Source organism: Astatotilapia calliptera, chromosome 20 (assembly GCF_900246225.1).
Source record: "Astatotilapia calliptera chromosome 20, fAstCal1.2, whole genome shotgun sequence".
NCBI lineage: Eukaryota > Metazoa > Chordata > Actinopteri > Cichliformes > Cichlidae > Astatotilapia > Astatotilapia calliptera.
In genome coordinates this window covers 20,508,897-20,536,599 of record NC_039321.1, presented here as the reverse complement: position 1 = coordinate 20,536,599, position 27,703 = coordinate 20,508,897, and the positions used below count along the sequence as shown (strand labels likewise).

Below are 27,703 nucleotides of genomic sequence, written 5' to 3'. Positions count from 1 at the left end.
AGTGTGTAACCTGAATCATTCAAAGGAGCGCTCTAAAAATGAGAACCCACACTACCTGCTGCTCTAAATTTCATATGATTGATGCCAAACTACACCAACCTCAGCGCGCACACACACACACACACACACACACACACACACACAAAACTCTGGATACCACCTTGGCAAAGCATCAGGAGGTTTCTTGTGCATTCACATTTTAATACAACAATCTGCCCAAGTCAGCTGTTCCATGATACATAACCTAGAAGGTGAAGCAAGAATCTCTCTCACACACAAACACACCTTTTCACTTTCGTAATGCATTCTAGGTAAGGTAAAAAAAATTTAAGAATACGAAGCTATGGAAGACTTATCATTTTCAAAGAAAAACCAAAAAACAAAACAAAAAGCTTAAAATCATGACATTAAAAATAATGCAGGATTTAAAAAAATAAAAAAATAAAAATCAAGATCCCGTCTGAGATTAAAGTGGTTATTTTAGGAGAAAAAAAAGTTTTGGTAAGAAGTGGTCACATTACAGAGTGCTGGTCTGTGATAACAACTATCACAGCATCTCGGTCTGTATGTTATTTTCATTTGAACAGGCCTGAATCATGGGCGAGTATCTTCAAAGTGCAGATGTTTATAATGAGAAGGTCATTTTGTGACCATAATTGTCAGCTGTGATACACTGCAGGCACGAACCAGCAGGTGGTGTCGTCTCGGGTCTGAATTTGAAGTCCGGGCTCACCCCTCCCCCTCTTATAAATTGACCACTTTAATCTCAGACTTTTTCTTCCCAGGAATTCATGACTTTTATTTTTTTTCCTTGAAGCAGTACAATGCCTCGCACAGCTTTAAAATTCTGTTTTTCTTAGAATTACCCAAATCCACAAACTATAGAATTACAAACTGCTTTCTCTGCTAAAAGCATTTAGAGGTAAAATGTTCCTCTAAGTGGAAAAGGGAAGACAGAATTCAACCTTTTTCAATTCCAAAACGCTTTGTCTCTTTCATTTTGTCTCTCGCTGTAGGGTTTGTAAAAGTTCAACTAAGGCAAAGCGCTCGATCCAATTCAAATGCTACACGTGTACAAAAAGCTACAAACTGCTTATTTTCAAGCTGTTAAGTGAGCATTCAAAATATCCATTATCATTTAAAAGTTGATTTGGTTTGACTTGATTTTGGTGTCTTGTTTTCAAACTTTTAACTTTAAATAGCATCAAAACAAATCTCGATTCATTAATTACTAAAAAGGATTTCCTCAGGATGTTAATTTATTTAATTTTTAATCAAGACTATCCCGTGAAATAAAAGGAGAAAGCTGGAAAACATTTTAAAGCTGATACTAAGATGAATAACTTAAAAGACTCCCCCAGGATACTCTAATCCACAGTGTCCCCCATCACACATCACAGCGTGCAAACTCTGGCCCTATAAAACTAGGGCCTCTAAGTTCTCTTCCACTCTTCCCACCACTAAAGACAATGGAGGTTACAACACTTTTCACAATCATCGAATCGATTCCCAGATCAAATACTAAAGAAGCAGGAACGCAAAATAGGCATGTGGCCAAATCTCTCTGAAGCACCAGGATTGTCTGTTAGTAAAAGTTTGAAGCACTACTTTTGAGAAAAAAAAGGGTCTTGTTATAATTAACATGCAGATCAAAGTGTGAGTTCGATTCTAAAACAACAGAATTTAAAAATGATTTTTGGTGACTCTCACGTCAGTTTTAGAAGAAAAAGCAGACCCTCTCAATCTCTTTAAAGGTTTTACTCCTGGAACTTCTTGTGCTCCGTCAGGTCAAGATGTTTTCAGTTTAACCCCTCCTTCTTACCTGACATGATCATATGAGTCGAAAGCACAAAACAAAAAACCTGTAGTCTTGTTAAACAGATGTCACAGAGGACGAGTTCACCGGGCATAGAGCGGTGCACATTCTGAGAGATGGGAGCAGCGTCCGTGTTTTGGTTTGAAACGATACAAAAATTTCTCCAAGCTGTCGGGCGTGCAGAGGCCTGCTGAGACTGCAGTGTGCAGGGCCCGTGCCCAAAACCCAACAACATGCAGACAACAGTCTAGCATATGCTCCCATAGAAGTACTACACATGTGAGTGCATGCATGAGCACAAACTCCCAAAAACTCCTGCCTATTCTAAAGAGGCTCCCTGATTTGAACACTGGTGGGGTTTTTTCATTCCTCCAGACTCCTGCACCCAGCTCCTCCTGGTTTTCTTTACTCCTGTCCAAAGCCTTCCGTTTCCTCAATGGCAAACATCAGCTTCTCTTTCAGCTGCTCGTAGCTCTTGTAGGGTGGCAAATCCAGTCTGTTGAAGCTGGAAAATGAACATTAAAAAATGTATTTTAGCTTGAAAAGCTGATTCTGGTGCTACCACAACAAACCTAGCTTGATTCTGAAGTGAGTCTATGTCAGTGTGGAGCTGTGTGCTTGGATGAAAACTAAAGAAGTTTAAGGACAGTTGAAACAACTGAAGTAGGTTGTAAATCTGCATTCATAATATCCAGGCCCAATTGGAAAACTGTACTGTCTCCATAGTTATTTCAACACTGTCCATAACACTTCTGCAACTCAAAACAGTTCTGTTCTTTTACATGAGGTGGGGTGTGAGGTGTATGCCCATTATCATCCATCCGCACCCAGTAGTTTCTTTAGTCCTCTGTATGAACTCACCATGTGTGACTTCTGGGAAGCCAGTTTTCTTTTCCCACCTTCTCAATGCAGAACTTTTGAGCACCGTTGCTTCCTACGAGGTGAAGCACAACTCACTGTTAAGTTTGATCCTTACAGAAAAGGTGAACTTTCAAAACAAATTGCAATAATTTGACAGTTTCCTACCTAACACACTAAAGGCTACAAATGGCTTAAATCTTAACAATGAGAACAAACATACAACTGAAATAAACCACCAACAAAACTTTGTAGGTTATCCTTTGGCGTCATGCTGCATGTAGAATCATTTGGCACTTCAAATGGTCATCCCTGCAATATTTACCCATGAGGTCATTGAAGCCTCCGACTGGCAGGCGACAGGTACCAGTGACGAACTGCAGCAGTCTCATCCTCTTCTCATTGTCCATCTCCTTCACCAGCTGCAGGAGAAAAAACAAACAAAAAACAAGAAAGATTAAAGACCATATTATCATATTATTATAAACTTCAGTTTAATGAGTCACTCCTTCGGCTTCACACTGACCTGCCAGAACCAGACGATCTGTTTACTGCTGCGAGCATAGTGTCTGTAGATGGTGTTTCTTTGCCAGTCTACCAGGTCAATCTCCTGCATACCACACAGCATGACCTGGGATGGAATACATTTTCATTAAGACAAAAAGTATACCGCCCACTCCATTCTTGAGTATTTGTCTTTAAGCATACTTCCAACTCTTTTGCATCAAAGTACTGCAGGTACTGCTGAGGGAGGACCTCATTGAAGCCTTCAAAGAAAGCCTGTGTCTGCTCTTCTACTCCTCTGGACAGGCGCCACTCTGCCACCAGCCTGCACAGGCAAACACAAGCCCAACCTTAAAACCTAAAAAAACCTCTTATCTTAATAAACATGTCATATGAGCCTTATATTGAATTGACATAATAATAATAATAATAATAATAATAATAATAATAATAATAATAGACAATGATCTGAATTAACAACTAAATGGAAAACCCTGAAATCCACCTGATGTACTCCTCCTTGTTCTCTTCTGTGACTTGGATGTCACCTCCTCCTGGCTTCAGCTCATGGGTGGAGATCTCCCCCAGGATCTCCTTGTCAACAGAGAAGAACATCTCCAGCCCGCACTCCTCAATGTTGTTATCCCTAAAGAGCAACAAGGTCCCTGCAGCATTACTGTTACAACAAGTTTTCATCCGTGTCATGTTATTCCGTTATCATGACACATTCTACACTTAAAGCTCTGAGAGTCTAACACCACAGGAAATTTGCTGCAGCCAAGAATGATTTGAAAACCTGACCAAGGGTTAAAGACTAACACGTTTCAGTGACCTATTAATGCTGCTGACGACATTTCTTCCTCCGCTCATCCAGCTAAAATGTTGCCTAAGGGGATTTAGAGCTACTCAAGGCCCAATTTTAAGAACATTTTCTTCATGGTTTCCCCAGGAAATGTTAAGCTTGAATTAGATTAGATTAGCATTAGAAGGTAATTAAAAGTGACTGAAGAACATGGAATCAATTATTTTGTAAAAATGTAAATTCAGTTTTGAGTTACTAGTCACAGTTATTCATGTGACTAAAAAGGACTAAAAATCACATGAGATGTTTGGCTAACCGCAGGATGTTAATGGAGGTTTTGATCATTGTGCTGGGGTTCTGTTGACAATTAATGATGGCATAAAAATATTTATGTCATCTGTAGCCAGTTAATATAAAACTTCCAGAACTGAATAAGCTTCTCGGATGAGATGTGAAACGTACTCAAAAAAAACACTCAAGTCTAGCCACTTTTCTTCTCAAGCTTTTTAGATAAGACTTCACTGATTTTTTTCTCCAGTTCTTTGTAGGTTAGATTACTTAATAGGACTAGACTTTGCAATCCCAAATGACTGAGCTCAGTACTCATCTTGAGGGGGTTTTGAGGCATCATTTCAATTGGCTGTCCCCACAAAGACAGGAAATATGTAATCGGCTTAATTTGTTTTGTTTGTCAGCAGTGTAGCATCCACAGTTTTCAAGATATTATGTGATGGTAAAAAACCCATGACAGCTTGAGTCTATTTAATTTTTGGTAATAAATAAATAAATAAATAAATAAAGGCACGGTGGTTAGCACTGTTGCCGCACAGCAAGAAGGTCCTGAGTTCAATTCCAACATCAGGCCGGGGTCTTTCTGTGTGGAGTTTGCATGTTCTCCCCGTGTTTGCGTGGGTTCCCTCCGGGTACTCCGGCTTCCTCCCACCGTCCAAAGACATGCAGCTTGTGGGGATAGGTTAATTGGATAACCCAAATTGTCACTAGGTGTGAATGTGCGAATGAAAGTGAGTGCGAATGGTTGTCTGTCCCTGTATGTTGGCCCTGCGACAGACTGGCGACCTGTCCAGGGTGTACCCCGCCTCTCGCCCTATGACAGCTGGGATTGGCTCCAGCGCCCCCCGCGACCCTGAAAAAGGATAAGCGGAAGCGAATGGATGGATGGATGGATAAATAAATAAATAAAATAAAAAATTATCGGATCAAAGTCAAGGCCCCACAAAATGTGAAAAGCAGTAAAAGCTTTATTTTACCCACAATTTCTTTTCTTCAAACTTCCCAATAACAGGGTCTCTGGGGATGTGAGCAACTGGGTTGACCTTCATTTTTAGCGCCCAAGTTGACCAGTGCAATATGAAAGGACATATGGTTACTCCCCCCCAATATGAGACCCTACAACGTCAAGATGGACCCATAATGTTTCGCAAAAGAAATCACACGCTGCATGAATACATCTTAAAAATCTCACGTTTTTACAGCTTATAAAAGCAAAAGATTTCAGCCAATTCTGCCCCAATCATGTGGGTGAAAAAGATAGAAAATAAACCATTTTAGACTGTATGTGCTTCAAGGTCACAGGTCAAAGGTCAGGTATCAGCTCGTTGTCAGCAGGCTGACGTCAGCATGTTGTAATAAAAAAAAAAAAATCATAAAACATCAAAGTTTTATTACAGCCCCTGCCGTTTGGGGGACAGTTCTTCTTTCATTAATGAGTTAGTGTAACAAAGTGCAGTGATGTGTCATTTCTCCACACAAATAAACACGAGCAGCACATTAAGCACACTGTTACTCTTCTCGTCATAAATAAAACCTGAGATGTATAGGGTGATACACACCAATACAAAGACATAAACAATCTAATGTATTAGTAACTTTGTAATAAGAAATGTCAACAAGTTCATTTAGAATGAGAATAATTAAGAATGCATCGTCTCTCAAACCGCTTTACACACACAGCAGTTTTGTGAACTCACTTGATCCACATGAGGGAGTTGTAGAACTCTGGATCAATGGACTCCAGGTCGTGGAGGGTCAGCGGCTTGTTGAGGATGCGCTTGTAAAATGGCAGTGAGAAACCAGTGTCGATGAACTTGCCATGGAAAAGAGCCTGAGGGGGAAATGCATGTTCATCATTATTACACACAATCAATCAAAGCTTTATTCGCCACATGCAGGTTGCCCTGCAGTGAAATGGGACCCCCCCCCCGACCATACACACACAACACAGACATTACATGGGGATACAAGTCTGAGATCGGTAGCGTTACTGAAAAACACTGAAATGTACATTACAATGGGAAAGTACAAGAGGAAAAAGAGACCTCTACTCATGCTGTGCTTCCATGGTAGGACAGCATGAGAACAGGAAACAAAAAAACTCCTCTGCACAAAAAGCACAAAAATGTCCACAGCACAACATTGTGAAGGACATGACAAGCCACAGGATTGGGTGGGGGTGAGGAGTAATCCGAAGCGAACACAGCAGCCGCCCTGCACAGCGCTACCATCCCAGCGCGTCACACAGACCTGACGTGTTCCCCCGCAGGAAACAAGCATCGAAGGCGTTTGGAAATGGAGGGGGATGAGTGTGTGCTTATCAGTGTAAGTGTATGTGTGTGCGTGTCCATAGTTCAGCTGAGACAGTGTCCTTTGCCCTGCCAGGCTAAGAAAACAGTCTACCAGCCAACCCAGGTGGCCTTGCATGGAATGGGAAGGAACAGACTCAACAGTCGTTATCAGGGAGTTTTTGTTCGGTTCCGGCCTTGAGCCCACAGCTGGCGCCGAAGGGGTAGCCGCATTATTATAATGGTGATTTTTCTTTTACAAACAACTCATGAGAATTTCAAGCTGTTTTAACACTCCGACACCGACACTGGTCTCTCAATCTCCCGTTGGATAGCTGCGAGTTTCTCCATGATGTTATTTACCTTCAATTCTGTGGTCTTTTCAGTTTTTTGCTCACAGAGCAGATTCTGAGACCTCATGACCGCAGCCAACTGATCCGCGATGTAATCCAGCTTCCGCCCAGAGGTGTTGTTCCGAGTGGATTCTTCCCTGATGTAATCCAATATACGCTCAGAGGTGTTATTCTGAGCCTTCACTGCAGCCGTTAGCGCCTCCAAGCTCTTAACCATGCTGCATTCAGTGAGCCCTACCTGAGAAGCCGCACCTCGTCCCATCGTTTCAATCCCAGCGGGCAGCCTTGGGGGGGGTTTGAACAGCCAGTTCCGCTTTCTTAATTCTCCGATAAGCCAGGGCCAAGCCAGCTCCGATCAGCAAGAACCCTGTTATCATGGTTCCGAATAGGTAGATATCTTCAGCGTCCTCGATCGACAGTCCCGCCAGGCACACGATCCTCCATGTCTGCCACCCGTCCATTGTGTATCCGGCAGGGAAAGTCCCTCCAGGGCACTCGGGCTCTCCCGAGCCCAGACTTCTCGTTGAGAAAAGGGTGTCAATAGCATTCAGAGACCAGTTGATCAAATCCATAATTCTCTTTAGGTTTTAGATACAGACTGTGAGAGTGTGTTCCAGGGAAAGTAATAAAAAAAAAAAAAAAACAAAAAAACACGAGACAAGACAAGGACATGAGGATCTAAGCAGGGAAGATAAGGGAGAGGAGAAAAGGTGCGACCGCCTTCGCTGAGAGCCAAAGAGAAACACCTTACTGTTATAAATAATGCTACAGTGACTCTTACAATATCTTACTTGCCATTACAGCTTTAAAACCAGCATATGAGAAAGTGACTAACCATGGCAATAAAGCGTCCTATGAACTTGAAATACTTGAGGTGGTCAGGGTTGATGTAGGAGGCTGGGTTGATCTGAAGACAGTAGTTATCTTTACCAGCATATTCAAACAGGCAATACATCGGGTTCAAAACCTCATGGGACAGCAGGAAGAACCACTCCCTGTGAGTGAGGAGAAGACAAGGCAGAAGTGAGTGTGGGATGAGAAATCCAGCAAATACATAAATAAAAATGACAGCAGCAGCCCAATAATAGTTCTATGCTATGAATTCTGAGACTTCTCATAACTAACCTGGAAACACCGCCATAGTCAAGCCCTTCTTCTCCAGGGAAGATGATCCACAGCCTCCTTCGCAGATCTTGAGCATTTAAGCTCATTATCTACAACAAAGACAACAGACTGATATACCACCTGTGAAATCACTATTATTCTAAAACAAAATACCCCAGTATCATAATTAGGAATTTTACAGTCTGCTTACTTTATGCCCTGCACTTTTGTCATTATTATGCATTAATAAATACAATGAACAGTGTGGCTCAAGGTGGTTGCTGTACCTGCTGGAAGGAGTCCTCAAACAGGGTTTTTCTGGATACGTTGATCTTGACGTGTTGAGGCATCGCCAGTTGCTGGAGAAAAGAAAAATGCCAGCAACAGTTAATTTTGCAGTGAAGACTCACTGGTTCGCCTTAAAGGAAGGATTAAGTTTTTTTTTTAATTTAACATGGTACGCACACAAATATTACACATGCACACTAAATAAAGCAAAAACAGTGCACTCCCTTGTTTATGATGACTTGGGATTTTTTGTTATCCATCGAAGACTGTGGGAGTTCAGACTTGATAACAACAAATTGAGTTGAAATGAACCTAAGGTCATCAGTCACCGTGAATAAATTTATGACTGACTAAACGGAATTCATCTCTACTTTGTTTCATCATGCAATTTGAGAGATCCATTAGAAAGATATGAAATACTCCATTTTCCACATAGTGTCAGTGGATATGGTGTAATGCCAGGAATCTGCAGATTTTTATTCTAAAGACAACAACTCTCCTTTCCTGTAGCGACACCCACCTGGCACCAGAATCTGAAGTACTGTACTTTGGCTTTGAAGTCTCGAACATAGGTGATCTGGGGTCCATTTTCACTGTGACAAAAAAGAAGGAAAAACCAGAGTTTCATTTAATCCGTTAATACCTTAAATATTACTTTCAGATATTTCGATCTCACACTCGCTTCCACTCCCATGAACGCCCACATAAATGTCCTTGCAAAATATATTTTAAAAAAGCGATCCACTTACAAAAACGTACATGAGAAGGTTATAAACATGTGAATTTCGCCACTGTTCATCTTAGTTTACATAACCACATTCTCATCACCTTCCACCCAAACTGGTTTTTCCACCTGAGTGAAAAAACCAGACCCAAGCCTCAACTCAGTAACTATCAGGACTGAGAATGCTGTAGGAGACTAGGTGACCCATTAGTCATATCAGGCTAATGCATCACGACTTCTAAAATTAGAGAGGGATTCTTAGGACAGTGACACATATGACTGAAAATCAGCTGAAACATAACTATCAGGTATATCAAAGCTACCTTGTGAGATGCTAGATCAACTGTGAAATTAAACTATTTATGTTGATCCCCCCCCCCCAAAAAAAAAGCAAAACAAAAAACAACAACAAACAAAAAAGGTCTTCAAGTACCTGCCTTTGTTTCAGTAACAGCTTATCAGCACACCAGAATGACTTTCTGCATAACATTAAACCAGTCTTTTGTATTCTCTGGCTGGAAACTCAAACGCACTTGCTTACTTATCTGTGGCACGCAGAACTGTTGAAAAGACTGTGTGCAGCCAGAATGTCACTGACAGTGAATCCAGATCACATGTCACTAACAAATGATAGTTAAAAAGGGGCCACTAAAAGGAAAAACTAAATCCCAAAGACAAACCAATAAGTTCTTTTAGAAACAAATTCATATAGCAGCACAGCTTTTTGTTGTTGTGTTTCTTTAGTACCTGCTTCGGTCAAACCAGACTATTAAGATAAAACCTTGTTTCCAAAATACTCAGAATGTCTTTTAAAAGAATGATGATTATGTTTAGAAGAACACAAGATGGTTTGAGATATAAACGTGTTTGTTGCTTCTGTTACAAAGTATCATTATGGCAGTAATTAGCAATAAAACTATTTTTGAAAAGAATGTACGTCTTTTAGTTAGCCAATGTGACTGTGTCTTCTATATCTTTCTGAAGCCTTAAAATTGGGAGAATGGAAAAGAATGCATTGGAATAACATACAGTGAGGATTTTCCAGTGCGGGGGTCGATGTAGGTGGTGGTTCTCCTGGTGTGGTCGACAAAATAAGGAATACCGTCTACAGTGAAGCGCATCTCCCAGCCTTCAGGAAGGGGCTTCTCATTCAGCAAACTGAAAAACAATATTAGACCTTTTCCTGTTTAATGTTCTCAGTAAAGGTTATGAAAAAAAACACACTACAGATATACAAGTTTTATGTTTATCTGATAACAAAAACAGTGGAATATGCAAACACACACTAACCCCTGTGTTCTTGGATCCTCCCACTGTGTTGACCGTGTAGGGTGATGCACAAAATAAACTCTGCCATTGGAGTCTGTTCTCTTCTCTGCAAGCACACAAAGTGAGACATTATATTGCCCTACCCTAACTCCATCTTTACTTTACATTATAATAGATTAATGCAAAAGCCACAATTAAGCATAGCTACCTTTGAATTATTTAACTTTATTATTATTGAGAAATTAGGGACGAGTGTCTTTTTCATGCTACAAACATCTCTACCTTAATCAAATATAAAGATAGCTTAATTTAAAGGGGTTATATTAAATAATAAAAATAAATCCTGCTGTGGCTATCATGATATAACACTTTATATCAGGGCTGGCAGCTCAGCAGCTACCAGGCTACTGCTAGAAAAAAAGTCCCCAATGTAGACATCGAATATAATCCAACAGGTTCCAGAAGGCAGTCACAATAAATGTTGAAAACTGATGTTCAAATGCTAAAACAATGAAAAATCCAAATGTGACAGAAAATATGAGAACAATATGCGATTTAAGCCACTTCCAATGAGAGTGTAGGACACTGATTGACATAGAGTTCATCTCAGCAACTGGAACCTTGAATGTCCGCTGGTAAAACACTATCAGCAACAAAGCATTGCACAACAAGCAAATGGCTTCCTGTGTGGATGTCTCTTAGCAACAATTGTAGTTAACAGTGACAGAAACTTTTGTATTTAAATTAGAAAGTCATTATGACCTTACCCCATCCCTGTGGTAGAGGCCCAAGAGGATCATACTCCTTATTTTGAGTGGCTGTGGCCTGGTCTTGGGCCTACACAGCAGAAGATGATCGTTAATGAAGCGTCTTCACTTGTATGTATGACATAACAGATATGCCAAGCTTTGTGTTTAACAAGCTTGGCATGTTTTTAAGATAGTGGCGTGTAAGGACATATGCAGTGGCACAGCGATCCCAACTACTGTGCATCTTTTTGTGTTTTCCCCCCACACCCCGCTTATTCCTGCTGTCTACTATTTGTATTTTATTCTGACACAGGTGGCGTGGAGCACCCACAATTTCGTTGTACATGTACAATGACAATAAAGGGCTATTCTATTCTATATTAGAGCAAGAGGCCTGTAACTACAGGGCCAAAGTAACATCTCAAAAGCAGTGAGCCACCTTTTTCCATTAATAGCAATGTCACAGAAATATGGCAACATAAAGTAAACTATAAGCTATATCCAGCACAGTACTTATGTATATATTTTGTATAAAATGCTTCAAGAAAAGAAAGATATCTAGCTTTTTTTCTCAACTTGCATCCTTCAATCGATCTTCAATCAAAATCCCATTTCCTAATCATTTAGTATTTGTGTCTGTGAAGGTTCTCAGTAATCCAGGTCATTGTAGTCAAAGGAGCTTGCAAAGAAAAGCGCCTGGACTTCTTTAAGTTGCTTGAAGACGTTTCACCTCTCATCCGAGAAGCTTCTTCAGTTCTAAGGTCAAATTCCTGAGGTCAGATGGCCCAGGATGTAGATCCTGGGCCAGGAATTCGCATGATAAGGTGGGGCCAGGTTTCACAATGAGCTCACCCGAAACCCTGGCTGATTGGGACCCACACCCATTTTCACACCTTGGCTCAGGCGATTAGAGGATCATCAGGGGGTCCTTTTGTCCCTCTTTGGCGGGATACTCCCACTAGGTTTAAATCTGGAACTCCTCACAGTTTGACCTTAGAACTGAAGAAGCTTCTCGGATGAGAGGTGAAACGTCTTCAAGCAACTTAAAGAAGTCCAGGCGCTTTTCTTTGCATTTAGTATTTGTATTACAAGACTGTAAATTCACAGATGAGACACACCTATAGTCACTATATTCCAGCTTATTACCATCCAAGTCAACACAATGCATCACATGATAAAGAGGATGTCTCACCCCAAATATAAATCTCTGGTTGAATTGCTGCATGGCGCCCTGCAGCTGGCTTCGCTGGTGCTGCCATTGTTCATAATTGCGCACTGACTCCACAGTGGGGCGTTGCCATGTGGTGGTACGTGTCATGTGATCAACAAAGTAGACCCGCCCCATTTGGTCAACACGACGCTCCCAGCTGAAGGTGTAAAGGGGGGGAATAAATGCTTTAATGACAGAAAAACCATACACTTTTTCCAGGCTAAAGGACATGACAAATATATCACTGGACGAAGTGAACAACAATAATATAACCAGTATCTACTATTATAACAGTCCAATAACACTAGAGATGACTTTCTAAGAAAAATCTAAGTGATAGAGGGTTTTTTTTGTTTACCCATGGGGCAGTGGTTCAGGCCGTTCCCACGTTGTTTTCTTCTCCACGTGATCAACATAATAAAGCCTGCCGTTCTGATCCACTCTCTGCTCCCATCTAGAAAAAGGAACAATGATAAAGTTCAGGCCACTTTTCTTAATGGTGCAAGACACTACTCTAGCAGATTAGGTACAGATTTATAATTTCTAGCATTTTCTACATGAGTCATCCTAGTAGAAAAACAGCTAACAGCCAGTGAAGGTCACAATGATGTCATAGGAGCACAGAGCTCAGAAAGGGATGTTTACAGAATTACAGGCTGGATGAAGCCAGACCAAAAAAAAGACCACGATTGTCACAACCATGTTTAATATATAAAATGTGAGATAAAGTCATTCACTGTTTAGGCATATCTGCTCTCAACAGACAAACAAGTAGCATGTCACCTTGTCTTTTCAGTAAGAAGATCCTGCTATGCTAAAAACTGCTCTCACATTTATCACTCATGTTTGCATATTCGTTTGATTTTTTTATCGTTACAATATTCAGCATGCTCCGTCATCTAACGTGTCATTAGATTGATGAATGGAATATAAATGCTCATCTGACCTTGCCTTGTTCAGGTATTTCTGTTCTGTTTTAGAAAACATTAATTTACGGCTAAGCAACAGCCCCTTTTCTTTATTTTTTCCTCAGTAGTTAAGCATTTTTTCTCTGGATGAAGCTTCCTTTTCTTGGTCTATTTATACTACAGCGCAGTCAGCCGCTTTAGCAATTAGTAGTTTGGCTTGGGCACTATTATTGCTTAGCATGGCTTTGGAGATTAGATAATCATTTCCATTCTTTCACATTCATGACTTATGACTGTACAGAAAACCTCTCTCAGTTCTTCTGCAAGAATTAGAAAATGAGCACCAACCCAGGAGGCAAGGGTCCTGTGCTGACTGCGGGGACTCTGGGAGTGACAGCAGGGGTGATGGTGCTGGTCGGCTGCCTGGTTGCTGCAGCTCCAGAACCGGAGGCCACTGTGGAGTTCCTGTCAGAGCCCCATGATGGACTTGAGTCTGGGGCTGATGAGGGACCCGAGGCCGGCGCTCGCACTGGGGTATCAGAACCTGACTGGCCGTCGCTGCAGTCTGCTGCAGCAGAGTCATTGCTGGAAGATGCTGAAGAAAGAAAATGGTGGATCCTCACTTTAAACACGGCCAGAGCATATGAACAAGGCTTCAACAGGCTTCAACAGGCTTCACACTGCTCTAAACAAATTTTAAGACAGTTTTGTCTGCTCTTGAATGTCACTACTGTGTGATGTCACCATTTCCTTAAAATATTCACCTTAGGGACATGGATCTAACTATGAGCATTTTTGTTCAAATCTTTTTGTACTGGTGAGGGCCAGCCAATTAGAAGAAACTTAACTTAAAATGCCTCGTTTCAGACAGCGAATGAACTGCATAGTTGAAACAAGGAACACTGTAAGTTAAATAAAGTTCATTTTGAGCTGCCAATCATGAATTGTGTGAATCGGCCCCATTTTGGAGTGCAAGAACAAAACTGTGGAATTAATATGATTATAAGAGATCATTAAGGCGCATGTGCGAGAGGATTTAGCTAGAAATGATCTTATTGTGCATCTCTGTGTTGTTGTGCATGAAGAAAGCTCATATTTAAGGAAACCAGTTGTACAAACATATCAAGAGCAAGTTGTGCTTTGGCTTAATTCCAGATCTACCTCTGGGTTAAATATTTGACACTGGAATGATGGTAGAGAGTGGGTATAGAAAAAGAGTGTCTCTTCTTCTTTGTTTTCCTTTAGTTCATAGTTTCAGTGTCTTGACAGATTAGAGCAGTTTTCACTCATTAAATCTCTTACCTGGTGAAGAGTTGGGTCTGCGTGGGGTTGGAGGCGGAGGTCTAGATGGCCTAGGTGGTCGAACAGGCCTCAGCCCTGTTGAAGATACCGATGGAGACCCTGTGCTGTTTACTGATCTACGGCCACTAGGAGAGGACTTGTGCTCTATGCTGTCCACAGCCGGAGAGCTGTCTCGACTGTGCCTGTGGAGGAGGGTGGGTGGATACTGATAAACAAAGCAGAAAAAAAAAAGAAGAAACCAGAAATGTGACACTGGTAGAACTTGCCTAAAGACAGGAAGATGTACTGTACCTTATGGAATGATCACCATTTGGCTGCGACTCCCCATTTGATGTACCTGAAATAAAAGCATGCAAGAGAAAAGAGTCAAAATGAGAGATTCTGTTAGAATGTAACATAACCAGTCAAATAATTAAGAACTCTGCTATTAGTACTGCTGACATGGATGAAAAGTTGAACTTCTGAAAAAAAAAAACATGTCAAAATATCTTCAGTCCCCTTTTTCACTTTAAAAAAAAAAAAAAAAAAAAGTTGTAAAAAACAAAACAAAAACAAAAAAATAAAGGTCCTGTAAAATAAAACAAAAAAATGACAACATAAAATGAAAAACTTCACATGCTTCCAATGTAAGTTCCTCTTTGTGCTCTTCCGTGACTCACTGTGATGGTCGGCTTCTGCTTTTGCGAACATATCAGGATCAACAGTCATGCCGTCAAGGCAGACAGACAGGTCCCCCACCACGTCTGACTCGTCCCTGTCTGCACACAGTTGTAAGGTCTGCACCACCTCAGAAACTACATACAAGAAACACACGATGGTCAGTGCTACTATGGCATCTGAAATACAAACCTTGCCATTAATGATGCCACCAAACTTTACTTCAGTCAGTGGTATAATGTCCCTTAAAAAAATTCTAACCAACAATACACAGTAGTATTTTACACAACATTCATAGTAGAAAAAGAAGTACTTTTTGCCCCCCGTAAGCCTCCTGAGATCACATACTGGATACTAACAAAAAGAAATATAAAAGCACTGTTATAACCATTTATTGATAGCACAGTGACAGAAGCAGTTTACCCTGCTCACCGCCAGGAGATGTAATTATATATTATAATACATTTTTTAATTAAATGAGAAAGATTACTTAAAAGACTGTTTTCCTGCTTCTGTTATGGCTAAATATTGTACCTAGTACAATAATGAAAAGGTTCATTTTTGAGGTGGAAAACAACACCAAAACACAAAAAACAAACATGACAAATGATTTCAAACATGAAATCTTGAATATTTAAATTACAAAGTTATGGCAATCAGCATGTGTTTCCCTGCTCTGATATCAAAGTCAGCTCTTGACATTTGATTTGCTCCCAGAGCTCCCTGTCATTAGCTCTGCTCTGCTGGACAGGGTCCATGCATATAAAAAAATTAAAAAATGACCGCACAGTGAACTGGTCTTTATGAGGGAAAAACAAAAAGATAAACAGACCAAAAATCTTCCAGCATACAAGCAGATGACAAAGATTATAAATGGAATACTCTACTGATTGTTTTACTGGGTGTAAGTCAGATAAACCACATCTGTAAGCGCTCTGAAATTCTTTCTGTATGTGCGTGTGCTGCAGTGAAACCATGTAAACCTGCATCAACTCACACAGACAGCAGGAAATTATCTGACAAAACTTTGGTGGGCAGGAAGTGATGTGGTTTATACTTGCAGCAGTTTACTTTTGCAGTAGAAAATTACTAGTTAACCATTACTGTCTAATTGTCTACACATATAATTTCTTATATTTAGCAATCTCCTTTGTTCTATGTGCAACTGTTGTGTTACTTGGGTTAGCCAAAGCGCATTTCTACGGCTTGTATCCAGGATCTTATTTGCTGGATCAGTCAATTCATTGATTTTCCGCTGCATATTATTATGTGCTGGAGCCTATCACAGCTGTCTGACTTGTGTATCAAACTTCTTTGTCAAGGCACAAGAATTTGTAAAACAGGGACTTAATTTACATTTTCTGTGGTACTTTTGAGTACATCTTGCTTCATCACTGGCAAACGGCTGTATGTGATAAACATAATTTAAAGGGTTGAGGGTTTCCCTTTTTTTTGTCATCAGATGCTTGCAAAATTTATTCTCTATATTTGATCCCTTCGCAAAAATTTTACTAAATTATATATCTTTATAATCATATATGTCAACTCTGAGGCAAGGCTCAGAGTGACAAGACACTGTTTTTACCAAGCTAACATGTTTCATCCTGCAGCTCTTCTAGGGGTAAGTTGAGGTATTCCTCAGAGAGCCAAGAAGCATAATCTCCCAGCTGTTTCCTTTCAATTGGACATGTCCCCACACAGCTCACCTAGGAGGCATCTTAGTCAGATGCCTGAACCACCTCAGCTGGCTCCTTGTAGTGTGGAAGTACAGGAGCTCTACTCTGACCCCACCCAAATGACTAGACTCCTTACTCTACCTTTAAGGCAGAACGCACCGCTTGTATGTAGGAACCTTTTTTTCCCCTTTGTGTCATATATACTCACTTTTCATGTCATTAGATTTGAGTGTTTCACTAAGATCCAGCGTGGCCATCCCTAGCAACAGATCTGACTTCAGGGTCTGGTGGCTCCACACACGAAACACTAGTTTGCTGAATGGAGTTACGATCCTGTGAAAACCAATATATTTAGAAACAGTTACTTTTGAAAGTTTAAAAAACAAACTAAAAAGAGAAAGAAAAAAAACAAACATGCTTTTTTCGATTGAAAAGCTAACATAGGAAAGTTCTTCATGGCCGTGTACACCATTTCAACAACCAGGTTGACAGATTAATATGTGCTGATAGTGTTTTTATAGACTTTCCATTGTCTAAATGAATAAATCTGTAAGCAGTTCTTATTCCACTTCTCAATCACAAGTCCTTAGCTAGCCAATGTCAAGTGAATACCATTTTGTGTGAGTCTTAAAACCTTTTACAGCTCCAATCTAACATTTGTGTTAAGTACAATTCCCAATGATAAGTTCTACAAGCATCAATAATTACAAATATAGGAAATAACAACCAATTACTCTCAGGAATTCCCAGCACTGCAATCTATTTGACAACTGTTTTACCAAGCTAAACAGTGAACACCACTTTGTCTGTATGAGCAGCAAAAATCTTTGTGTTGTCCTGAAAGCGAACCACAGACAATAAAGTTCAAAAGCTATTCAGGGACAGTGAGTGTCCATGACCGTCACTACGACAGTTGTTTAACAGTCACCAGGAAAAGAGACAGTGGATATGTGGACTGGGTCCGGTTACACCCCATAGTAAACACTTGTTATATAATAACGCTTCCCCCGTTGGTCTAAAAGAAACTGTAGGAGGGTTCTATAATAAGAAGGCCACTTTGCATAGAAGGAGACATTAGATAGGCTAAAATTAAGGGGGTGCTAAATGTGTGAATATTTTTACTGCAGGAAGTGAAGTGGTGTGAGTGCACTAAATGTGAAGTGCATTCTTGGAAACAGGAGTCCTGTAAATGCACAGGACACTCACCCAACTGTGTGGGACTGTAACTGCTAATGGAAGCCAATTCCAAACACACAGGTCTTTAAACTTCTCTTTAAACTGGAAACTCTATGAAAACCGATCCCAAGAGCGTATGCACGAAAAACAATTGCACAGTTTCAGTGAAATTCTATTTTTATATTCTCATGAGAGAAACTGACAGTTTGCTGGGGAAATGATGATTTGTCTTACCGCATAGTGCAGTCAGCAGTAATCGTGCATGGTACACTTCTTCCTTTGAGCCAAAACCCAAATTACCACACTGTTTTTATTAATCACTTAATGCAGTCTCTAGGGATTATAGCCATTAAATGGGCTGTAAAAATGTTTGAACAATGGAAAGATGCTCTTCTCACCGAGGAGCACAGGCATTATTTACTATATGCTCTCTTTTTGATATGCATATTTTATAAGCTACAAATATAAACTACTATCATTTTATTAGTGCCAAAACTTTTGTTTTCCTTCAACATAGTTGAATATTTCTCACTCCATAGAGATGCTTAGAGAATCTTTAAAGGGTGCCCTTTATGCTTTTGCCGATTTTCATATGGATATTTATACAAACATGGGCAAAGTTTCAAATAATGAGGTCAGCATTTGTAAAAGTAGTTCTGGTGAGTTAAAAATTAGGGTTTTAGATGTTGTATGATGTCAAAAACAGGGGATATCCTTAATATGGTCATCTCACAGCTGTATTAACCTACTGTTCAAACCTCCTGTTTGCAAGAAGAGGACTGAAAAGGGTCTGTCGCAACATAAGATAAATACAGATCTATCTTTTTAAACTGTGAATGATGCAATTACTCTACTCTGCTCTCTAGTTGATTTGGTAAATACACAGTTGGTTTGGTTTCCTGAAAATATAAGTAGTAACATTTATGACAATAAACAGTCTATGGCATCTGAGTAAGTGGGCTATTAGATGTTTTATGGGCACATTTAAACATTAGAATTCATTCTGTATCCTTTCTCATAAATTCAAACATTTGCAATTTAAATACAGGTTTTATTTAGACAGGTTTGGCTCGAGTTAAATACCTTTTATGGGTAATAAAATAGAAGTATGGCATAGGAGTATCTATGATATGAATTAATATAAGAGTCTAGTAATCCTGGCAAGACTGACTCACACAGTGAGCGGCTGCTTCCATTTGGGGCTGTGAGTGTTGGTACATTTCTCTGTTTTCTTGGACTGGCCGTCGACTGTCACTTCCACATAGGGACTGGGACCAAACCAGTTTTTCTTGTTTTCTTTCAGTTTTGCTGATAGCACTAAACAGGAAGAATACATATAGTAAATGAGCAGTCAGATGTTGGAGTCCAAAACAAAACAAATAAATTGTTTACAACTTTAATTTAGGAACAAAATACTAGTATGAAGGCAGTGGGGGAACAATTATTTGATCCCCTGCTGAATTTACAAGTTTACTTACAAAGAAATGGACAGTCATTTTAATGAAGAGAAACAAAGTCCCAAACGCTAAAACTCTAAACCCTTTAGGTTTCTAGGCTGCCGCTTGGCAGCTTGAGGTTTCTTTCCCTTCACAGATTTTTCTACAGGATTCAGGTCTGGAGACTGGTTAGAACACTATGTGACCTTAATGTGCTGCTTGACAGTATGTTTTGAGACATTGTCATGATGGAAGACTGATCCACGGACCCATGTGCATGTCTACGACCCAGCTGACGTCTTGGGCAGCTCTTTGGTCTTGCCCGTGGTGACGGCTATGTTGGAATGGAAGAAATTGATTCTGTGGAGAGGTGCGCTTCATACACAATATGAGTTGAGATCAGGAATATAATAAATATAATTGAATGACTGATTGTAATTAGTGGGAGCCAGAATTGTGGTGTGGTTGTAGGGGATGAAATTCTTATTTCACTCTATGACATGCAAATCAGTTTGTTCTGGATTTTGTGGTTGGTATTCTCTCACTCTATTATTACCATAACAATTAGAGACTGTTCCTTTCTTTGTGAATGAGCAAACATACAAATTTTGTTTTTTTAACTGGTAGTAAAAAATATGCAGTAATAGCAAGAAGCACAGATTTTTACTAATGAGAACATCTGAAAAACTTAAGCAGCTATCTGAATGCTCAGAAATAAAATAAGTCAACCTGACTTTTATTTTAACCTCTGTGTGTCGGTCTTCACTTCTTGATGAAGACCGAAGACTCACCAACGATTTGTAGCTGTGCCCTAATAGGGTATCCATTGGAAGTGCCCGACTTGGTGGCTCCACTGGCCATGACATAGGGCTGGTATAAAGGCCTGTATACAACACATCATTAGGTTGGTGACAATCATGCAGAACTCATACAGATATGACTAAATGATCTCATCTGTAAGTTGCAGATGTGCACCATACTGGTGAGATCATTTAGCTCAAATATATTTAGCTTACATTGTGAGCTGAACTGATTTCTGACTATTAATAGGTTAAAAAAATATGAAACACTACATTAAAAATATTTATATTTCACAAATTATCTCTGCAAATCTACACTGTACAGTAAAATAGAAAAATATCAGAGCTTTGAGCAAATTTTCATTAACTACAGGAGTTATACTGCAACTATATTTCTTACTGAAATACTCTTAAAATGTACAACATCTGAGATTAAAATAGTACACAATGACTTTCATTCATACACAGTCACAGACATTTGGTGGCAAAGCTGGGAAACAAACCACTAACTATTTGATTAATGGAAAACTCGCTCCAACACCTGTCTGTAAAGTGCACTGAGACTACATTTGTTGCAACTAAAACTGAATTAATCAATTAGTCAATTTAATCAGCTGCAGTTCAGCAGTCAAAGCTATAACAGTCAGTCACTATAAGAACCTTGCAAGATGCATAAAGCACATCAAGCTCGTACATCTTCCATAGCTGACACAAAAGTATCATAACTGTGGGCTCCAAATTACCTCTAATGCATATTTCTTCCTATATTCCTGTGCAAATGCTTTCACTGGGTTTGGCTTGAAGCAAGCAGCCTTTACCCAATTATTTTCAAAGTCTAAGATAAACAAGAAATACGCCAAATCACTATTCTCGCCAAATCTGTGCAAACAAGTTAGCTTAGCTTAGCTCAACGGACACCCTACTTAGGACATCAGCAACATGCATACATATTTTTTCCTTTGTACAAAGACTTCTACCTAAATAATCTCATCACCTGGAGAGTCATTTTGAATAGTAGAAAGTCTACATTAAAAAAAAAAAAAAAAAAAAAAAAATTGTATTTCCTTTCAGGATCCCATCCTTAACAACACTAAACAGTATAATGACCTGTTAAACGTCCGCAACAAGGGAACAGACTGACGGTAAACTCAAAATAAAAAGAATATCAGTTCAAGCAACAGTAAAAATCTCCTAAATGCTGCGTCATCATGGAAGGTAATAAAAGACCACAAAAGGAGGCAAAGGCCAGGGCTGCAGGCTGTGAAACCTGTAAGGTGGCTGTAAAAGAAAATCTTATGGGTCTTACAAAAAAACTTGTGATCTTTGTCACCAGTCTTCACTTTAAGATCACAATTTCATTTATATAATACATGAGAGCAATTACATAAAGCTCATGCCAAAAATACACCGACAACAGCAATAATTGGTTCTGAGGATAAGGTTGCCAGGGCCAGTTATACTGTTTGCTTATAAGCATGTCAACAGTATATGAACTCCGAAAGCTCTGAAGCAGGCCCTGTGATCTTTTCTTGATTGTGGTTACTTCAGTGTGGCACTGAATAATGCAGGGTCCTCAGCTCTAGCTCATCCAACAGTCTACGCACACAGCAGAGCAGGAGACAGTGAGGAGCTCCCGGGTAAACTTTCACGTTGGCTACGGGTCTCAGTCAATAATTCATTATAATTGCTGACTTTGCATCCTTGCAAGTAGGCTGAATGTGTATCATGGATGAGTGTATTTCCTGGATACTAAACTGGATTTTTGTGTTTTCAGCTAAGCAACATCTCCCACTATTTCACAAAGTGCATCTGGGGTTTCTTGAAACTAATTTGAACTCAGACTGATTCAACTATTGCCTGTTAGTGCTGTGGTGTTGCAGGTGAACCAACTATTTTGAACAGTATGACCAAAACCGCATAAGAGGAGCTTTTCATTACTATATGCTGAACTTCTATTGTCAAGGTTGCTAACACCTTGTTAAATCACATGGACACGCTGTTTACATCATGACTAAGAGGGCAAAACAATGCAGCACATCAAAACAACATACCGTCGCAATGACGAACACGAAATCTTTGTCAGATAAAAGGGACAAATGGGTTTTCTAATATTACGATTCAAGCAAACAATACTCAAAAACCGTCATTATAAGTAAAAATCGGAGACTGTTGAGAACAATTGCGACTGAGGGCACAAAATAACGTAAACGTCATTCTTGCATTATGTTTACAAAGCAATTATGTCAAAAGAGAAAACTATGCGGTCAGGACAGCTTGCTAATGGAGGGCACTTGGGAGCAGTGACGTTTGACAGGTGCAGTCAGTTTCCCGAAGAGTCAACAAGCTTCCGTATACCTTTAATAACACTTCTTTTCACTGCTTCACTGACACAAACCCATTTATAATAATATAAATTCCTACCAAATCACTTCAACATTCCTCAATAGCGTACTGAGAAATGACTCCATGACGTCTAAGCGTAAAGATTTAATCGAACTACTAAAATATCAGATTGAGTGTGGCGCACCTTCCTTCGCAAATGACAGCACATAGCTGAGAAGAAACTACTCAATGTACCTCCACATTCCGTGTCTTGGATGCTAAGCTAAGAAACGTTCGTAAGATTACATAATTTAATCCAACTAGGAATTGATAACAAGCTAACGCTAATTCGGTTAGCCGGAGAAAGAAGTACAGTATGTCCTGGTTGCCAAAGTCAAAAGCCATGAAGTTGACCACTTTTAGTTATGTTCGCCGCTGTGGCTTTTTAACTAGAGTTGCTGAGTACGTGTTGAATGTCAGCTGGCCACCAGAATTGACAGCCTGGTGCCATCCCAGCCCAGGCTAATTACTAGCCTGCTAGCTTGTGTCATCATCATGGCTGGCTGGAAATCCCAAAGTCCAACGGCTGTGGAAAAAGCTAATATCACCGATGAGAACTCCAGTTATTGGCTCCCATTACTTACCGGAGTCCGAGCGAGGAGCTGTAAAACTAACGCGCTGTATCTAAAATGTCCACCCAGCCTTCGCTCACCAGGATGTTTGGGTTTCTGTTGGGGGTTTCACTTCAAGGAAGAAGAAACTTCCACCATCTTCGTAAGCTCGTATCACGTGATCGAAACAAGGTGGAGCGCGCACGCTACTCCCTCTTTGTGCCGTGATTGGACAAGAGTTGTAGTGCTACGAACCAATAGACGGTCAGTAAACATAATGATGCATTTAAGGTACTTGCAGTCTACTCATAAACCTTACGTTAACGCAATGTTTTTAATGCCTTGTGCAGCATTTTTTAAAATAACGAATATATTTTTATATATACTTGATATGAAGGATATCCATCATCTTCTGTGGCAAACTTGATACATAAATGTGTTTATGATGTGTTTAGTGAAAATAGGCTTAGGTAAATACAGTTAGAATAAAATATCCACAAATCTCTTGTGTGCAAAAAGAAATTCCTGTTCAATCTTAATCTGTCCTATGTAGCTCTTGACAATGTAAAATTTAACATGCCATTAAAAATATCAAAAGACTACTTGATAACCAACATATTTTGTATTTGACTTTAAATGTAGTCATATTTCTAATTTGGTTAGAAATATTTCTTATGGAGGCTGTTTCCTATTTACAGATGGTGGTCCAACAACAAACGGCAGATGGAAGTGTTGTGCTGTATAGCTGACTGTGTAATCGTTGTCACCTCCTCGGTGAGGACAAAGAGCTGTAGGGACAAAGAGAAGAGTGTTTACTAAAGCTTACTAAATTTAATATTGCAATAGGTTAATATACTACATACTGCGTGTGTTATAATTCATAGATATTACAATCTAATAAATAGAACATAAATGTAAAATAGGATGTATTGTACTATACACTTAATGAATACAAATATGTCAGTTCAGTTCAGAGATGCTTTATTTTGAAAGTGCTAACAGGAACGTAGTATTCGCTATGACGTTTGTCTTGACTCCTATAGCGGGGTGGTCGGGTTTGGTCACTGTTGATACAGAGACAGCATGAGACAGTTCTCTGTTCGGATCATGCAAGCATGGGGATATTTGGAGGAGAAGACAGTTTGACAGCTAACTCAAAGAAAAGGTAAGCCACAAATCTCAACATCAGGCATTAGGAACAGTCCAGGGCACGACTTATTACAATGTTTATGAGCCTTCACTTGAATTGTGGCCACACAGCGCAAGATGCAAACGTGTTGTGTCTTATGAAAAAGAAAAACTGCACCAATGCAATGCATAAGAAAAGTTACTCCATGACTGTGGAAAATCCACGATGTAGGCATGTAAATCCGATACAAGGTGTCTGTAACACGTAGTAATAATCATGCACGTTGTATTTTTTCACAAAAAATAATAGAACTATTTACGAGTATGTTTATTATGATAGAGAACAATAAGGTTTTTGTAGCTGACACTCACTGAAAGCATTTTATGCAATATTAAAAGATTCTAACATTTTTTTTCCCTTATGGGGTTTTGTATATAGGGTTCATGCAAGTTGAGGGAAGGTCACACCCTGAGCTGACTCCTTGGCTGCTACTGCTGTTGCAGTTCTAAGTAATATATGAATAGAATACAGAGGGATAAAATAGTGTATGCCATGATTATCTTCACTACTGCGAAGCACAGATGGCAGATGGTCAACATCAGGGAGTCTGCAGTGAGTCAACATAGCATGAAAAGTAAATGACATCTGACAGTAAAGATGGACAATATAGCAGTGCTTTAGTGGGAGGTGATAGTGTTTCCTGTCATTAGGAGCACTCTGAGATTCAATCAAACGCTAGATGGCTTCTAATAGAACAGTTTTTTAAAGCAGTAAGCAATGTGGGGAAGGGATTTCTGCTGAAATTGACATTGCTGTTGTAAAATCTTCACATCCTTGAGTAATGCCGGTTGATAAACTAATTACAGAACGCAAATTAAGGAAGGCATCCCCAAGTGCTCCTTTTGACATTCAGTCTGACTTAACAGCACAGAGAGTAAAATAATATAGGAAACACAGAGGTGCACACAAGCTTGCTCGAAGTTGTTCGCATCAGACTGACAAGTGCTTTGTTATTTCTCTTAGCATTTGCATTTCTCCCGGGTGATTTTCATTTCCTTCTACATGCACATTAGCAATCACTAGAAAACCTCTGCAGACTGGTAGGACCTGCTTTGAATGTGTGTGTGTTTAAAAAAAAAGAGCGATAGAGAATTACATGCTCTGTATAAGTGACTCTCACTTGTTTTATTACATTTCTATCAAAACTTTACAAGAAACTTTTATGTCAACAACAGTTTCCTGTTTTGCTTTGTGCATTTGTTTCTTATATTTGCCATTCGAATTAAGTTTCTTCAACACTGTGCTCTCGACCTAGTGTTGCCAAGGTGTAGTCATCATACCTGTGCATTCTCAGCTTTCAGACCACCTCATTGCTTGATTTCGTGTGAATGCTCTAAGATGTTTCCTGGACTTTGCATGTGCCTGTGGGAAACTTTGCACCCCTGCACTCTAGTGTGTGTCTGAGTGGAACAGCCTGCTCTTGCCAGGCAGCTATCAGTGTATTAATAGGTGTTTGAGCTGCTACTTTGGTCCCAACCCCCAACTGGCTTTTCAGTTTTCATAACACAAACAGGCCAACAAACCCCCCTGCCCGACCCCGACCCCCCCCCCCCCCCCCCCCCCCCACTGCTACATAAAACAAAACAAGAAAATAAAAATAAAAATATGAGCTTATTTTAGGCTCAGTGGTAGATAACTGACAGTTTGGGTTGCATGCTGTATGTTAATAATAGGTGGTGAGTTGCAGGGTTTGTTGTTAGGTAGCCTAAGATGACCTGTCATTCAGTCATAGATAGGATTTTTTATTTTTTTTTAGATTGTGTTATCTATAAAACTTTAGAGATAAAGGTCATTTTAAAGGTTATTTCTACAACAGGAACCACCTTGTTGATGTCACATTTGAATTATTCCATTTTTTTACATGGCTATATTAGATTTTCTTTTTCCTAGGAAGTTGAATAAGTGGAGGAAAGAAAGAACAAGACTGAGTCTGTTTATTCTCAAGGGGAAACTAAAGAAGAACTTTAGTGTGATATATGGGAAATGGGGGGGGGGAGAATCATAGTAGATGCTTTGGTAGTGAACATGGTGTCAGGCTGACCATATCTGGGAACTGTGTCAGGGTGTGCTTGCTCCCACGCTGGCTGATAGATGGGAAGGATGGCTAAACCTGGCATATTTACCATTTTATTAGTTTTAACTTCCCTCTGTGTCATCATTAGCCACGGGTGTTGGCAGTAATCTGTTAGGTGGGAGCGCTTGTGTTTGGTTGGATAGAGCAGTTAAGAAGATGTCAGACTTCCTCTATTCACTGGTCCGTGCTGCTTGTGCTTCTTTTATGGTCCCAGGGACAAAAAAGTATAAATAAGAAACAAAAAAGGAACCGCATGGCATAGCTCCAAGCTGCAGGAGCTATTTTTGGGTCCAGCTATGGGAACATAACCAAGCTCCCAATAAGTCATACATGGACAACATGGTGGCTGTAAATCCTGGTGCTATTGGTGGGCTGACTCTCATAAGTGATTTACAGAATCAGATAATGTTAAGAGACCACTTTCTGCACACCTTGCCGTTGTTCATAGCATCAAACAAACACAGAGCCTCAACTGTAAAGTGTTTTAAATCAAACAATACGTTTTGTCTGGATCACTTTACAATGTGGAGATCATATTTCTTTGAGGTCACTCTAAGTAGAAAGCATTTGTTTTATGAAAGCGCTGTGCATCCTTTCCATCACCCCCTGCCGGTAGGTTCAAGTACCCTGTTTGACCTGTAATTAAAGCTCCTTGTGGTTATTGCATAACAGGCTCTTGTGTGTTGACTAGTTGCTGGCTCTTGTTGTTCTGCAACAGGTTAGTGGGCAGGTTTTATAAGTGACTCTCACTTGTTTACTATTGGAAATGTGTCTTCTATTCCCAAACAGCTGCTTATAAGATGTGTGAGTAGATATTGCCAGACAAAAGAAGAAAGAAGCTACCTTCACTTTGTTCCTGCATTCACAAGGGGTCTTCCTTGTAGCTCCACATTTTCAACTTGTTTTTTTTTTTTTAATTACACCAGACAAATGCAGAAATGCAAAGACCTCTGAAATTTTTCAGTTCACTTTTGATTTCTGAAGGGAGTTATCAGCCAGTGCGCACCAAAATGCCTCTGGATGCAGCTGGACAGAGATACACTCACAAAAATCTGTAAAGCACTAATTATATAAAATTATAGGTTCATTTATTCAAATAACTAATCATTAAGGAAAATACGCTTGGTATAAACTGAATACCAATCAAGTCAATTTCATTTGACCAGATTTGATCAAATTCAACATTTTACACTGTACTAATGTAACATGGGAAACTGAAATGTAATCAGATTATTTAAAGTCAGTATTTGGGGCATAAATATTTTTTTTCAGTGTACAAACAACTATAGCAATGAG

The 27,703-nt window shown here is 39.7% G+C and overlaps 2 protein-coding genes across 5 annotated transcripts in view; one reads left to right on the top strand and one right to left on the bottom strand.

Moving 5' to 3' along the window:
* Positions 1-457: 457 nt before the first annotated feature.
* itchb (itchy E3 ubiquitin protein ligase b) lies at positions 458-23,365 on the bottom strand. Of its 3 annotated transcripts, none has more exons than XM_026154778.1 (24): positions 23,246-23,365; positions 20,203-20,294; positions 19,151-19,292; positions 17,008-17,132; positions 15,126-15,260; positions 14,758-14,803; positions 14,467-14,648; positions 13,513-13,759; positions 12,615-12,710; positions 12,239-12,413; positions 11,065-11,134; positions 10,319-10,403; positions 10,058-10,186; positions 8,825-8,897; positions 8,304-8,375; positions 8,038-8,126; positions 7,748-7,907; positions 5,969-6,102; positions 3,684-3,824; positions 3,383-3,503; positions 3,201-3,305; positions 3,000-3,096; positions 2,678-2,750; positions 458-2,321 (listed from the first exon to the last, which is right to left on the bottom strand). In XM_026154778.1, exons 2-24 carry the CDS (start codon positions 20,270-20,272, stop codon positions 2,222-2,224), a joined length of 2,667 nt encoding a protein of 888 aa, XP_026010563.1. In that variant the 5' UTR covers positions 20,273-20,294; positions 23,246-23,365; the 3' UTR covers positions 458-2,221. The 3 variants fall into 3 exon arrangements, with proteins under 3 accessions (XP_026010563.1, XP_026010561.1, XP_026010562.1); XM_026154776.1 differs by having other exon boundaries at positions 23,178-23,313; XM_026154777.1 differs by lacking the exons at positions 19,151-19,292; positions 20,203-20,294 and having other exon boundaries at positions 23,178-23,313.
* Positions 23,366-23,852: 487 nt separating this feature from the next.
* Positions 23,853-27,703, top strand: part of calcrl2 (calcitonin receptor-like 2) — a 41,885-nt gene continuing 38,034 nt past the window's right edge. The window contains exons 1-2 of one of the 2 annotated variants that reach the window (XM_026154779.1): positions 23,853-23,918; positions 24,188-24,309. In XM_026154779.1, coding sequence (XP_026010564.1) covers positions 23,868-23,918; positions 24,188-24,309 — 173 coding nt within the window. In that variant the 5' untranslated portion in view covers positions 23,853-23,867. Of the gene's footprint in view, positions 23,919-24,187; positions 24,310-24,864; positions 24,886-27,703 lie in introns of those variants that run through there. The other variant, XM_026154780.1, reaches the window with a different exon arrangement.

Coding starts and splice junctions, on each gene's coding strand:
- itchb (XM_026154778.1), bottom strand. CDS start 20,272: ATGGCCAGTGGAGCCACCAAGTCGGGCACTTCCAATGGATACCCTATT. Junction 8,127..8,303: donor TTGAGGACTCCTTCCAGCAG/GTACAGCAACCA, acceptor TCTTTGTTGTAG/ATAATGAGCTTAAATGCTCA. Junction 3,097..3,200: donor AGATCGTCTGGTTCTGGCAG/GTCAGTGTGAAG, acceptor TTTCTCCTGCAG/CTGGTGAAGGAGATGGACAA.